A 16101-nucleotide genomic window follows, 5' to 3' on the forward strand; every position below is an offset into this window, starting at 1 on the left:
CTTTACAGGCATCTGAGTGCAGCTCGATCTGGTGCTCTTTGCTGGACCCATTATCAGAGCAATTAAAAGGCCCAAATTACCCATTGATGTAGACCTATGCAGATTAAACCCAGTGGAGTTGTGAATGTGTGTGTCGAGGGAATTTGACTAAGTGCTTGCTTTTATTCTTCTCTTTCTCCTGATGTGCAGGAGAACAGGAGGTCTTCAGCATGTTTGTCTGTGAGTGGAGAACATAGAGAGTCACCTGACGATGGAGATCGGGCCTCAAAAGGCTCCACAGATATTCCTTCTGGACCTCGAGGAGCAGGCTGCTGCACCCAGTGACCCCATGATGCACTGTAGCTTTGTCTTTTGTCTTGTCACATTTTAGGCATTTGCTGAAAGCTCTGAGCAAGAAGAAGAAGATATGTGCAGTAAGTGCAACGCGTTTGGCACCAATAGGACACATAACATATGCCATTTTATTGTGATTTAGGTGATCAAATAGCATCAGAAAAACATGATCTGGAGGTGGCATTTAACCTCTTCTGACTTCAAACCCCTGCCCTCAGTCCTTAATAAGAAGGAAACACTCCGTTATGTAAAGTTTGCACACGCCTAATTGCACTGTTTTTATTGTTGTCTTTATTTGTCACATGGTGCCTTTTCAAATAGCTTCGTCTTGTTTTATTTTATCTTTTTCTTTTTATATATACTTTTACATTGTGTGGCATCTGTGGATGTGAAATGAAGCATTTCATCGTACATGAAAACATATTTCTGTGCATCTTGAATCTTATCCAAGATAAACAGTATTTGGCAAACGTGAATATATTAAATATATACTACTGCGACTCGCTTGGATACAACTGCTGACTCTTTGCTGTGTACTGTATTCTTGTTTATCCAGACACAAATGGTTTACCTAACAAATTGTGCCTGATAATCAGACTGCGTTGTCTTTTTGTTTCTCTTCATTCATGATTAAATATAATGAACTCAAGTCGGAGGTCTGGAACCAGGTGGGCCTTTTTTAGCTGAATATAATATGTTTAGTTGCACATCAGTACATTGCTTGGATCCGTCCTGCTGCCTACTTCTAGAAAGCGGGGGCCGTGCTGACCACCATCCACTGTACAAAAAACACTATGGATAAGTGCCTCATACAACCCCACTTTAGATAAATAAATATCCTTTGAAATAGAAAGCAAAGGAGCAGGCTGTAAAATAAGCACTGTTTCACTTCAGGTTCAATGTTTGATATGAGAAAGAGACAGAGGGGTCTACTGATACACACAGTACATTTCATTTAAAGAAATTAAGAGTAATTCATTATGAAATATTTGACCCACGTTATAAGAAAGATTATTAAATGTTTTTTGTTTTTTTTTAAAAGCAAAGCAAAAGGAAAGCAAACATTAAGAAGTACACTTGGTTAAGTCAGTACTGATACCCTCCCTTTAGTATTTAAGAAGTATAAAGCGCAAGATTATATATTTTATTATTATGATTATAGTTTCTGCTATACCTCACTAGGACATTACATGAGCTACAGTGACAGAATCTTGTTGAATGAATGAATGAATGCTTTATTTCAAACAGGTGAAAAATAAATTACACCTGAAGCACTAGTCATTAAAACCCTTTGTATGTTTGAAAAGAAAGGAAGCAGCATTGGTTTATTAATTCCTACCCCTTGTCCACTTAGTACCTAGAACTATAGGTTTTCTTACTTCCTGTGTATCCTGTTTTTTTTTTAATACGCTCAACAAAACAAGCAATCACCAACAAACAACACAATAACTGCTTGTGTAAGAATAAATAAAACTTCTACCAAAAAGGTTTATCAATATTCCTGTGAGTAAGTTATAATTCAGCCCTACTTGTGTTGTTCAATGTTAAAAACAGATGTACATGATACACGATGATCATGTATGATCCCAAACAATAACTCCTCTGATGATTTTATTTCCCAAGTTCCTTCCAATACGATTTTTCTTTATCCGGTTTAATCAAAGAGATGTCCTATAGGAGATATACTTTCATAATATCTGTATCTTTATGTGAACATCATCACGCTGACCTTCTCACCCAGGAGCAGCACATACTCCTGTATAAAGCTGTCTTTTCTCATCCTCATTAAAATGATTCAATGAACTGTGTGCAACATACAGATGGGGAAGTACGGGGTTGGCTAAAGGAGCCTCCATAATAACGAATCCCACTGAGTAATACACACACCAGGCCAGAATTGTTCCTGAAGGATGACCCCCCCTCCTCCCCCCGGACTTTACAACAGTCATTAGCAGCTCATCTCCACCCAGGGTGGAGGCGATGGGCCCAGCCTGTGTTTTTCAGCTGTGAAAAGGGGCCAACGGTCCTCCATTTTCATGCTTTTTAAGGCTCATTCAGATGGAGAACGAGAGTGGTGCAATGCTTTATGATGCCGGTGGGTAAACCCCAGCAGGTGAGCCAAACTCACACTAATACAATGTCTTTAATGCATGCTGGGCCTGACGAAACTACAGAGTGGCCCTCGTTAGATCAACAAAGAGGAAATACAAACAAACGCCACCGAAGGATGTGCTGCTCATCACAGCTAGCCAGGTACAAAGCATGCAATGCAGATGTGCAGCTTTTAACAAAGACACTTTTACAATGCACTCGATCATTCAATAAACTTGTTGTGTGCAGAACACGAGTAGGATGAACGTCCAAATCACTTCATGAAAACTCACATGTTATTTATTTGAACATAATGAGTTACGTGATGTATTGTCTCTCCACCATCCATCTTTGTTTAAATACACTGTTATTAGAGTAGGCTAGGCCGAACGTTATATGTAAACTAATAGAAGTAATAGAATAGAAAAGATATATACACAAATAAGACATCAAATCATTTATTTTTTAGATCACATCACAATTTAAAGACAGACATAGATACATAAATTGCACACGTATGTTTTGTTCTTTCTTTCTTTTACAAAAATAATATTTAAACTTGGAGATGAGATGAAATACAAAATAAATAGACAATTCAACAACAAAACAATCAAACAGCAAGGCGTAACGCACTTTCGCTTCAGTCAGCTTAACTGGAGTTCTGAGTCCTGTCAGTCTGAGGAGAACAGGCGTCTCCTTATACTTCTCATCTTTCACTTTTTCTATTGTTGACGCAGGCCTCTGGCCCTCAGCCGTGTCAGGGCATGCATTCCCATAGCTGTGAGCGCTGGGTCAGCGTTCTGGAAACATGACGCAGGCGGCAGCAGCAGCAGCAGCAGCAGCATGGTGTAAACGTCTTTCTCACTCAGTTATCATTGAAGATCCCTTCACCAGCAGGAGTAAGAGAACAGCGGGTACTGGCTCCACTCAGCCACGTTGCCATGGTGATAGCCGTGGTGCACAGCTTGCGTGGTGTAGTCAGCGGTCAGGTGGTGAGGAGGGGGATACTGGGCGGCACTGGGGCCGCTCCACTGGCCAAGGTGCTGCTCAGTGCTGTATGGGCTGTAGATGTGGTGGCCGATCACCCCGGGCTTGCCGGCCTGTGCCATGGACATGTTGAGGACCCCGGTGTAGTCCTGGGGGGCAGGGAGGGACTGGTGGCCACAGGGGGAAGGGCCAACCTCATGTACACGGGGTTTTGAAGAGTCGTGATCTGGGACGGTGGCGACATCAAGGACTCTGGACTCAAAGCTGCTGCGTCCTGATCCACTGTTGCTGCTGCCCACACTGGAGGAGGGAGAGGGAGACTTTCCATACCCGTGGAACCTGAAGGGTAAAAGGAAGGTCAGCGTTCTGTTCATCATGACAACATTACGCTCTTACTCGTTGCATAACTCTATCATGTAAGTATTCACCTGTACGGCTGGTAAGAAGCTGGAGCAGGGACAAGCTGCTCTGTGTTGAACATGTCCCTGGGGTCTGCCCCCGTGGGGGATTCAGTCCTCCCACTGTGCTCCCTCTCTGCAGCCCACGGGGAGTAACGCTCCTCTTTGACGCCATCAGCCTCTTTCCTTTTCGGCAGGTCTCCTTCCTCGCCGTCGTAACCTTCATAAGAAGACCGGCAGAAATCTGAGAGGACACAATTCATCGGATCAGCTTAAATATTCAGGATGAGAAAATACAAACATCCACATGGAGGAAGGGTCTTAAAAGTGTACCTGGTGGACTGTCCTCTGAGTTCATCTTGGCTTGTTTCTCCAGGCTGGCTGGGTTCTTGTTTGAGCGCCTGCAGAGGAACATCAGGTTCATTAAAACAATGTATTTCATTCAATACTAACTACAGCAAAGCCCCCATTTTCCCAATAAATCAACCAAACTGGAATATTTGTAGGGCCCCTCACGCTGCGGAGCCGTAATTATCAGGACCTGCATGTGAATAGTGTGACACCCACCTCTTTTTATTAGTGCCTTCATCCCGGAAACCTTTTGCAAATGGGTTGTGATCGATCTTCAGCTTTGTGATCTGTAGGCGGGGAAATCAAATCAGTTAAAAAACCAATAATGTGCCACCTCATGCCGGCAATTTGCTTTGAGTGATAGAAACCGACCTTGGTGTTCTGGTACGCTGTGACTGCTGTGAAGGCGGTCTCAGGGAAGGTGAAGGTCTGGAAAACACTCCAGCGGACACTGAACAAGTCGTCTGCCTGGACGATGTGGAAGCGTGGGTGGTAGCGATGCATGGAGTGCAGAATGATCTGTAGAAAATGGAAGAGGGTGACAAATAATGACTGATAATCAGAGCACTTGTTTCACTTTTAAGCACTTTAAGATTCATTTTTAGTGTTACCAGTCCAACAAGGACTTCAATTACCCAATATCCTACCAAAAAGGCTGTGTGGACATCATTCAGAAATACAGTTATTGTTGAGCACCTATTTTTCGCGGGCTCTTACTTACATGGCCGTGCTGATCGAGTGTATTGTTGGTGAGCTTGAGCTTGAGGAAGGAAATGGACTGCTTCATCCAGTGGCTCCCTGGAGCCGGAGAGTCAGGGTGGAGGTAGGTCCTGCACGGAGGCTGGGGCTCGGCCTTTCCTGCCACCTCCCATTTCTCTTTATTCCACTGTAGGAAGGAGACAGATAGTCAGTCAGTAAGTCTGTCAGGAGCTTGATCTTCTTCCCTTCCCACTGTGAGAGGAGGACGACAGAGTGGAGAGTGACTGCTGACCAGTACCACCCACAGAGATAGGGGGTAGTACGGTGGGCTCCCAACAGGGGATAAAAAAACAGGAAGAGATAGCACCCTTTGATGTACAATGTCAGGATAGGAGGGGGTGATAAACAGGTGGTATCTTGTCTGGGGATACTGGTAACTGCTAAGTCAAGGCTACTTTTTATTGTTGGGATCTAAAATTCTATTTTTTAGAACTAAAATTGGCTGAAGAGTGACGGAAATATATCTTACCTTATACCTGAAACCATCCTCAGGGACCATGTCGACCAGTAAGATGTACTTGGCACATGGAATAAGGCCAGACAAATGAATCTTACAGTGTGGAAACATCCTCCTGGAGAACATAAAAGGGGACGCGTGAGAAAAACTGACCAACACAGCAACAACAGAGGACAAGACAAACGTTTTGCATTAAATGTTATTTTTCTTTCATCTTACCTGCCAGGTTTAGTGATAATCATTTCTGTCCCTATTTCATGGAAGGTTTTCCAGAGTTCAGGGTCCTCCAGAGTCAACCTGATGTTGCCCTGGAGATAGGCATCGGGGCCAGCAGCCATGGAGGAGGGAGGAGGGCCGCTGAAGTTGGACTTCAAGTCTAAGAGTACATCAGAATCGTGATAGTCACATGCTTTAGCAAAAGTGAGGATAGAGAAAGGTGTGCTCAGCTAAAGACAAAACAACTGAAGTCAAAACTGCTCAGATAGATAGAGTTATTGTTGAAAGGCCAGAGGCAAATCCAGTGAAAGTCAGCCGACACTCACCTCTGATGGACTGCATTGTTGAGGTTCAGCAGTAACACGGGAAAAGCTTCATGCACCGAAAGCCAATAAGCAATCCAAGTATCCGTGATATCCAAGAGTCCCTTCAGCTCTGCTCTCCCTCCTTGATCATGTGTAAAAGAAAATCCGGCAGCTCAGGGAGTCAGAAGGTTAGTCGGTGTTCATTCAGTAGATATTTCAGCAATTATGAGTCCTGCTGAAAAGGGTGACCATGACTTTTAAGGGGAGCCCAGGAGTGGGTGGGATCAAGAGAGCCATTCCCAGGCTTTGAAGTGGCACAATGATGAGTCAGAGCCCCGCTGTGATTGGAGGGTGCCGGAAATCAAAGAGACTTAACAGAGCCTTGATACCGTCCCCACAGGAAGGGGGACGGAGGAAATGCATCTTTATTAACTGCTAAGAGACTTTAAAACAAATATGGACAGACTTTCCTGCTGCAGAGCAGGGCTCGCAGCCAGCGGCACCAGAATCTGTGTAAATATCGTTCACGCACACATAACCACACACCAAAACGGCATTTAGCGTGTTTGTGCAATGTGGTAAATACCCAATATAATACGTTTATCCAAAGTGATACAATGGAGGGTACATTTAATTAAGATAATCCTGCTCATCCTGCATGCTTTCTGCACTGGAGGTTTCATTTTCTAGAGTTTTCTCAAAGTATTACAATTATTCTAACACTTAGCATTGCACATTTATATTAATCTGGAAATGGATCTAAAAAAAAGACAATTTCTGACATTAAATCTACAATCACCTCTACGACTTCCTACACCCTTTCTCCATAATAGAAATTACACAGTGGGTGTAAACCCATAATGGTGTAATAATAACATGCGCTCTTTCTGCAGGTAACTTTTACCTGGGGGCATCCTCTGAAGCCTCTGTAGGCAGTGGTGGGTGCTGGGGGGGTTGTTGTGTATTGGGGGTGTCTAGACAGGCCCATGCTCTGATAGATAATCTCATTAGGCTAGTTTCCCTTCAAGGAGCTGGTTTCTGCATGTGTAGAAAGCCTTGTGTATAGGCAGGCGATTAACAGCCAGTTAGCACCACAAGCCCAAGTCAGCCTTGAATGGGACAGGAGGGGTCTGAGAATAAAGACCTGCCACAACAACCCCGGCCGTCCTCCCACCATCCACATCCAGGCAAAATCCACGGGTGTCATTCATAGGCCTGTCTCCGCCTGTGTCGTGCCATGTTACCGCAGCCAAAACAAATGCTAAACACCGCAGGCATTAGCATAGAGGAACAAAATTAGACCACAGTCCCCCTCTTGTTTCCAAATTTGAATTGAGGTGACTTTTTAGATCTCATTCAACCTCTTTTCTAGCAGACACACACCACTTCCACTTACATTTCTCATTGTATTCTCATGTCTGCCTGCTGCATACAATGCCTTCTGTGAGCTTGGCTCCCTGACACCCATGCACAGAGAGTTGCTTTTGTCAAACTGTGTGGATAAAAGTTTAAAACCTGTATGCAATACATGGTCTACAGTTTTAAAAGCAATGTGTTCAGCATAACGGTGGTCCCATAGTTTAAAAAGGCAACACAGCAGCACTCTGTAGAATTAGTAGTTAAGTGAGCGCAAAGAGATGTTCACTGCTAGAAAGTCTTCCCTGTGAAAACATTGACTGGCCTCTTTAAAGCTCCTGCGCGGGGTCGATGCTGAATAAAAAGGATAATAACATTGTTGTAACGATGCACTTAAAGATGCAGAGAACTCTGTGGGATCACGTTAAAAATGCCCTGACGCGGGACCCTCTCCTCCATGGAGCCTGGTGGCACAACATTGGCCTTGAGGAAGTGCAATTTGTTTTATCCCCCTTACGTGAAACCAACTGTTGGCAAGGAGTTATTAATCACAGGTTCAGTGTGGCTCTCCTCACTTAGCACTCAGCCAGCCCCTCGGGGGCCCTGCAAGGGGACCCGCTTCAACTGTTTCACAGGGCCCAGAGGTCCCGCGGCTCTGTGTTTAGGAGGAAGACGCCTGCTGCGAGAAACAACAAGATTTTGATAAGTTCTCTGCAGGTCACTGCATCTCAAGCAGTGTGTCGGTCTCTGAGCTGAGGTGTACATTTCAGCAGCAGCAGTGTCAATTCCATTACGCACTGGGTCTGGAGGTGACAGGTGTGACTGGGAAAGGCCTCAGGGACAAAAGTCAGGGACTGAGAGGCGTGACAGGGAGCTCTGCCTTATGTAACAGCCAGCCCGGGGCGATTTGGACTGGAAGACACATCAGGGAGGTCACCTGGGGAAGACTGATAAGGACTGCTTACTAAAAACATGGTGGGTTTTGTGACCAGCCCTAAATATACTGTATGAATACACTGTTTTTCTAACGTTTGTTGTCTGTTTAATATCTTCCCCTGGGATTATTAAAGTATTCCTGACTCTGATTCTGATGAATGTAGCTCCTCTGATGATGACAGAAGGAATCCTTATGGGTGGATCGTAGATATCTCTAACTATAATAAAAAGCTGATTCCTCCCGTTAGAACTGAACCCCGCACATCTCATGTCTGACTTCACTGTGGCTTTTTCTTCCTGCGTGTACTCCTGGATCACCTTTGCAGTGATGTTCCAACCTCCCAGGTGTCACTCTTTTGGCCATTTGCTTTAACTGCACAGATCCCCTTGTGCTCGACAGTTAACAGCTGCCAATATACAGCCAGGGCCCGGGGATCAGACGGCTCTCTAGCAGCGCAATAAAGAGCCCCCGGAGTGGACTGACGAGAAATCTCACACCTTTCGCTCACATTAGCCATGCAGCATGCCCTTTTGATGCTTAATTGGCCACTTTGAGGGGTTTGTAGAGATAGCAGCCCCATGGCCGGAGACAACATGATGTCACAGGAGACCGAACAATCTCACATGGCAGGGGAAATGCCTTTACCTGACAACAGGTCCATTATAATATACCTCCCTCTGCTTTGAGATGCTGTGATTAGAGAGCATTCATAACATGTCTGGTTTATGAAACAGCAGAGAACTTTGATATAAAGGTCTGAATACAAATAACTGATCTGGGGAAATGACCATTCTGTATTTGTACCACTTTCAAAGACGACTCCACAGGTTTCAATATTGGATCCTGTATTTATATTAATATGACATTAATAACAAATAGTACTTGTATGATGAGTACTGAGTACTGAATGCAAACAAGACTCAAAATATTAGTCTTGATACTATTCTCTAGAGCCTGCGATACTGTGGACAATAGCTAAATAGAAGCACTCTGAATGGACAAAGTGTTGAGAGGGTCTCTGGGTATAAACATCTTTGAAAATTTGGATATTTGTGCAAAAATAAAAAGCGAGATAGTTGTTGTCTGTCTCGGATCATGGTGATGTTATCTACAGACACGACTCTGCGTCCACTCCCTAGACTATGCTTCTCACTTTGCCCTAAGATTTATTACCGCTGACAGTTATTCTACCCATCATTGCATTTTGTATGAAAAGACGGGGCGGGCATCTCTAACAGTAAGACCTGACAGGCATTGGTTTCTATTCATTTCTAAAGCCCTTAATGGAAACTGGCCATCATATATCCATTCCTTAATAAATTGGTCCTGTAGTCATTATACGACCCATTCAGTGGCTAACGATTGAAGTCCCATATCAAGACACTTTTAGTTTTTTCGTGTCTTGTTCTTTGTTTTCTCTTGTTTTTGTTTTGATTGTATTCATCCTGTTTTAATTGTACCCTCGCCATAATTAAAATTAAGGGCCTGCCGTCAATACTTCACAAGAAAGTTTGAATGAATGAATGAATGAATGAATAACATCTGAGCATGTATTGTATTTTTCTGAACAAGAAAACAGCACTAATAAATTAGATTGTTTTTGGTTGAAAGTCAACTCATGAATCTCCTTCATAGTTTGCAGAGATGGTAAAAAACAAGTGGGCGTTATTGTGATTAATCTGATACAGTATCCCCTCCGGCATCCCTGACCCAACTCAAGTGGCCGGGTCTCTCATGCACCCAGGCGGCGGGGCCGGGGGAGCTCACATTTGGCCCAGCACATAAGAAAACAAACCTCAGATCTAGCTTGCCTGGCAAAGGGGGCAAATGACAACTTCACAGCACTTCATAAGAAACTCCTGGAAGTTGCTAATGAAGACTAATGACTTCCCTCGTGTCGGAGACTTCACACCAGAGTGTACAAGCCCTTTGACCACAAAGTCAATGTGGTCAGCGGGGTGGTCCGCCAGAGCCCACACCTCCACTGGGAGATGAGATGAGGATTTGTCCTGAGATTTATTTTCGTGTTCAAAATGATTGAAAGGCGAGATAGATTTAACAAATGCCTTTTTATTTTATTTTTTTCCGTTAAAGGTTTTTTGGAGTTCGTCCTTATTTGAATTAAGGGACATTTAATAATTGGCAGTAATAATAATAGTATAGTTTCATCATGACAGGGGAAAAAAAAAAGTTTTTATGTTTTAACAGTCATAGGACGGACACGCACGAACACGCACACACACACACACGCGCGCGCACACACACACACACACACACACACACACACACACACACACACACACACACACACACACACACACACACACACACACACACACACACACACACACACACACACACACACACACACACACACACACACACACACACACACACACACACACACACACACACACACACACACACACACACACACACACACACACACACACACACACACACACACACACACACACACACACACACTTTGAGTTACCCAGTTGGTTGCTTATTTTTGGGAACAGTTGACTTGGCTCATTTATTATAGCTCCCCTTCTTTTCTCAGTCTGTTATATAGTCATCAGGTAAGGTGTTTTTAAAAGGTGTTTTTTTTATTGAACCTTTCTACCCTGGAGTCCTACCCTGGTGTGTTGGTGATTATCCATCACCTTCCTCTTTACAGAGTGAACATCTTCTGACTGGTGCCAGTCCTCGGTGCACGCGGGTGTCCCAGCTCAACCAAGAAATGAAGATAAAATGAATATGTTTAAACCATCGTGGAAGGGTTTAGCCGTGACATTTTAAAAACTAAGTTGCTCAAATGAAAACTCTTCTTTGACATGGAGACGTTCATGCATCATAACTGGATAGTCTTTATAGTGTGACAGCTGTCCTCGCCCCTTTATGTATTTCTATACTGCCCTCTGAGCCATGTCTCTTTAAAAACACTTGTACCTGGTTAAAAAGAGGAAAATAAAATACATTTAGGATGCGCATATACTTGATCTTGATACAGGAGCGTTACACTAAAGCATTAAAGCAGTGAACAGTGGGAAATGCTGCTTTCAAATTAAGACTTAAATATATTTTCCTGGTTCATATTAACTTATAATAGTTATATATTGAGTTATATTGGTAATATAAGTTATTGTTAGACAACTATAAATATATATTCATTTAACTATAAATGTATATTAATTTAACTATAAATATATATTCATTTAACTATAAATGTATATTAATTTAACTATAAATGTATATTCATTCAACTATGAATGTATATTCATTTTGATAAAGGTAATCAAACCGGTAGTAACACTCAGTCACAGTCATAATCATGTGAAGTAAATCATTAAGTGCCTTCATCAGGTTTTCACTCATTCATAATTCATAATTTAAACATTTAGTGTCTTGCTTATGAACTCAGTCCACTTTCATAAAACACAATACATATAACTTTGTCGTTAGCATCCTAAAGACGTCCATAAAGCAAATTCAAGAAGTTTCCCAGCATACAAGAGGTTGCCATAGTAACTGAGGTAGAACTAGTTGAATTTGCTTCAAGGAGTCGAAAGAAGAGAAAATGAGTCAGACTAACGGAAATAAGACTGACTAACGGTCCCCTAGGTGGCATTTGAAACAGAACACAGAACAAATGCGTGTTTCTCAAATATATTTTTGGTTTGACATCTATAATGCATTCAGCCCAGACACACAACAGTTCCCCGTCCAGCAGCCTGAGCCAGGGGGGAGCCTCCAACCCGGTCACCTCTTTAGTCGTGGTACATTTTCCAGAAGAACAATAGAAAAAACTATCTTACAACAAACAAAACAAAACAAAACAAAAAGAATAAAACAAAATACAAAACATTTTGTTTGTCAAGGGTGGTCGTTTACATGAATCATCTGTGTCCTTATTAAAAATTCTTTTTAGACAGCTTTCAAGAAACATAATCAGTAAATATCTTTCTTTTGTTTTTATAGAAAACGCTCTGTAAAAAACATTCGGTTGTCTTCCTCTGAGGTCAGCTAGAACTGTGACGAATTTACCAAAATGTTTTCAATGTAAAGGCATCTGTATTAGAAAGTCTTCCTCTGCTTTTCAATTCCTCTGAGATGGGAAACAATTACGTCCGTCCACCGTGAATCACTTCCTGAGCTGACTGAAAAGTGAAGTGACCCTCGACTGAATGCTTACGCTCACCCGTGCACACGCTTCTCCATCTCTATGCTCAACCCCTTAAAGCCAAACACATTGAAAAGATATATGGATTGTGATATGTACACAAGTTAATTCATAATAACGGAAACTCTTTCCAATATGGTTCAGATCAGTGCTGGTGACAGGATGTCTCCTTGGTAAGAACTATTCCTCTTAGCTACAAATGCACACGAAAGAAAAAAAAAGAACCCATTTATATTGGACAAATTATTACAAGAATACAAAAACAGCACAAAGTTAAGTGCCAACTGAAAAAACATCCCAAACGTTAAGTGTAAACATTTCCAATCTGCTACAGGTTGTGAGGCTGTGTAGCCTGTTAGCTCCACAGATGAACCTCGAATGCAGCCGTTTGTCCTTAATTCACCTTTGTGTTTACCGACATATAACATGTACCAATAAAATGCATCTTGTAGATGAAACTCTCATGCCAAGTAAGTGATCAAAGTGGTGGACAGCAGGTACATGCTCCTGAGCGCCAGTCAGCGGTTTGGTGATACGGTTAGCTCACAACATGGGGGGGGGGAATGCATAAACACGGTGACTGGTTGGCTTTAAAGGCTGAAAGTCTTTTGTGCCAGATCCAGTGTACGGTGGTGGTGTGCAGGAGAGCTCCATAAGCTGATGTGTGATATGCATAAATGGCACATTATAGACATGCTGTGAGACTAAAAACCATCGTCGGTCACACACACACACACACACACACACACACCATCACTGCATCATGACAGGCGATGAGAATGCTGCGTTTCTTCAGCTTGGGAGTGCTTTTTTTAGTAATGCACAAGAGGGAGCTATAGCATCGACAAAGCATAGACATGAACCATTCCTCTTTTAAGACAAGGGGCCACAGGGTTTGGCAGAGTGATGCCTTATTCAGTTCCAGCGTGCACGCGAGGCCTTTAGAGGCTCAGATGTCCATGTAATCGCCCTCCTCGTCCGACTCGCTCTCCAGAGACGACTCCTGGCTGGAGGTCTCCTGCACCTCCAGTGCCGGCTGGCTCAGAGTGTCCTTTTTGACCGTGGCCGCGGACTGAGATGACAGGATGACGTTCTGTACAGGAGCAGACAGCAGGGGTCACTGTTGAGTGTTAGACTAGACCACAGGTGAAACAGCAGCGTGTGCGGTTATGTGCGCTCAGTATTCAGAGGCAAACTGCATACCTTAAGTCTTTGTTTGGTTTCCTCTGAGATGCTGCCCTTGGGGGACAGAAGTGTGGGTGTCGGAGGCGTTACTGTGATTTCTGGTGGGAACTTTGTTACGGTGGAAGGGATGAAAAGCTTTGGCATGTTGGGCGGGACACGGGCGCGGATTCGGCTGGGGTCTGGAAGCTTTGACTCGTCGCTGGTATACTGTTGCTGGTCTGAGGGAGAAATAAGAGGACATGGAAAGCATTTTAAAGACAAAGTTACCGAAAGTCCTGTTATGTAGGGTTTATATTGGAATATCAGCACTTCAACCCATGTATCATGCTGTAACACCTCTCACTCAGAGGTTCTGACCTGGGCAAGGTTGTGCGGTGCTACATGTGGCCGTTTCCTCCTGGAACCAGCCTGCTGCTGCTGCTGCTGCTGACTCTTGTTGGGATACGGTGGCGAGTTTCATCTGCTGACAAAGGTGGGACTCCTGCTGACGGTACGAAAGTCCCTCTGACGGCTCCTCCCGCTCTTCTGTGGGCACCAACAATACATATGTTACAGCTACACCACCAGCACCAGGCACTTTTACAATATATGTTGTTCTTTACAAAAACAAATAATCAAGGATCAAATCAGATTCCTTGTCGACAAAGATAATCGCAGCAGACTTTATTGACCAGACTGTTTATGCAAGTCATCAAGCACAGCGTGACATGAGACAACCACTAATGAAGGATTGAAAGTTTGGAGGACATAGTGAGAAGAGATTACAGAAATTATGTAGAAATCAGTCACATTTTAGTCCTTTTTATCTTTCATAGTTTTAATCGTCAACTCAAAATGTTTTAGTAGAGGAAAGGTCATTACATCAGTCATTATTTCCAGTCTAAATAATTTCTCTCTTAATTTCGTCAGCTATTTTAAAATTTTGTCTTCTGCATCAAATGTCGTTTTTCAGATTGTACTGAACATTTTAATTTAGTCCCGCCAAAAAAAAACACTTTTGTCATTTTAGCAACCACCGTGAGAACCATTCCGCACCGGCCATTAATCAACCACCCAAACCCGCAAACCGCAAACTTTCTGTGTTACAGTATGTCAGGGCTAAGGGCCGTGGCACCGCTGTGTGTGTGTGTGTTTGTGTGTGTGTGTGTGTGTGTGTGTTTTAGAGGGAGCGAAAGGAGAAGAAACAGTGGCAATTATACAAAGAGATTATGTTAAATTGTTTAAAATTTTATCTGCAACATCTTCAGGTCATCCAACTTCAATAAGTGCAGGAAACCTTATAGATGCACATAAATTGCTAATATGCAGCTGCTGGTTACAGACACTTCCAGTAAATTTATGATGAATAATATGCTTGCAAGAGCTTGTCACATGACCTTCAAAGCGTTCAACTGAATGTCCCGCTGTGTACATGGAGCAGTTGATAAGAGTAAAGTAAAGTTTGCTGTGAAGCAGCAGTGTGGCTTCCTAATTAGGGGAAAAACCAGAAGAATGGAGCTGTGCTGCAGAGAGCCTAACAGCTGATTCATTAAAGCTTTGCACTTGAGGGCTTTTTACCAAAAAAATACAAAATTTGAATTTGCTCAAAGTATAAGATGAAAGTAAACAAGAACCAAAATGATCAAATATTTTCCAACATTAGATTTAGAAATCCACTTGCAGAGAGCAGCCGTACAGTGACTGACACATAGAACACAGATTATAAATGTAATCGATCGTAAAAAGAAAACGTTAACTCCACATTAAAAAAAACAGCCACAAACCGCAAACAGCAACTAGGTGTATTGGATTCTGATGCTATAGAATTGTTACCTTTTCATCCCTAATGTTTTTTTATGTATAGCTGGTTGTCATTAGGCTCAGGTCACAAATGTCAAAAGCAAGTTTGTTCTCTGAAAGATGTCTAGAGATATCAAAGAGGACAAATGAGGAGAGGGTTTCAGGCTGCATTAAGCAAAAGCCTGTGATGACCATTAGCTGAAAATGGGCCAACAACATGAGAGCTGCCTGAAAGAGAAAATAAAATAGCTCCACTTACTGAGCACTTATCTGTCAGAGAAGAAATCAAAGGTGCCTTGACGACAAGAGGGTTGCCTTTAGTGTCTCCAAATGATGTTTACTGGCCTCACAAAACTACAATGATTGCTAAAATACTGCAGGTAATAATTATATCTAATAACTAGAAAGAAAAATACACGTCCAAATACTTCATATGGAAGAGTCAAGCTCAAGACCCTGGGAGGAGGAATTGTCTCTTCAGACTTGTAATTAACAGAAAGCCAGAATGTTTATTATACGGATCGGCAATTACGCCGTCAAACCGAGTCACAATCTGGAGGACGCTGATTCCTGAAACTCTAGCTTGGGAACAGACGAAACCCAAAAGCCAAAATATAAGCAGGCCAGAGTCTGCTGTTATGTAACAGATCTGTGGAAGCCCATAGGCGCCCCCTGCTGGTCACATGATCTAAAGCACTTACGGAGCTTTACAAACTGAGCTGACAACTGCTCCTCAGCAGCAGACCACACCAGCATTATTA

General features: G+C 42.9%; 2 protein-coding genes across 2 annotated transcripts in view; both read right to left on the reverse strand.

Moving 5' to 3' along the window:
• Positions 1-3311: 3311 nt before the first annotated feature.
• tbx16 (T-box transcription factor 16) lies at positions 3312-5747 on the reverse strand (the record flags this gene model as incomplete). The annotated part of the gene is made up of 8 exons (XM_083912328.1): positions 5596-5747; positions 5389-5491; positions 4882-5046; positions 4533-4679; positions 4377-4447; positions 4143-4210; positions 3840-4053; positions 3312-3750 (listed from the first exon to the last, which is right to left on the reverse strand). Exons 1-8 carry the CDS (start codon positions 5712-5714, stop codon positions 3312-3314), a joined length of 1326 nt encoding a protein of 441 aa, XP_083768454.1. The 5' UTR covers positions 5715-5747.
• Positions 5748-11850: 6103 nt separating this feature from the next.
• Positions 11851-16101, reverse strand: part of cabin1 (calcineurin binding protein 1) — a 39364-nt gene continuing 35113 nt past the window's right edge. Inside the window, exons 37-39 of the mRNA XM_083912906.1 lie at positions 13919-14086; positions 13580-13779; positions 11851-13469 (exon numbers count right to left, since the gene is read on the reverse strand). Coding sequence (XP_083769032.1) covers positions 13326-13469; positions 13580-13779; positions 13919-14086 — 512 coding nt within the window. The 3' untranslated portion in view covers positions 11851-13325. The remainder of the gene's footprint in view (positions 13470-13579; positions 13780-13918; positions 14087-16101) is intronic.

This window comes from Echiichthys vipera, assembly GCF_963691815.1.
Source record: "Echiichthys vipera genome assembly, chromosome: 4".
Lineage (NCBI taxonomy): Eukaryota > Metazoa > Chordata > Actinopteri > Perciformes > Trachinidae > Echiichthys > Echiichthys vipera.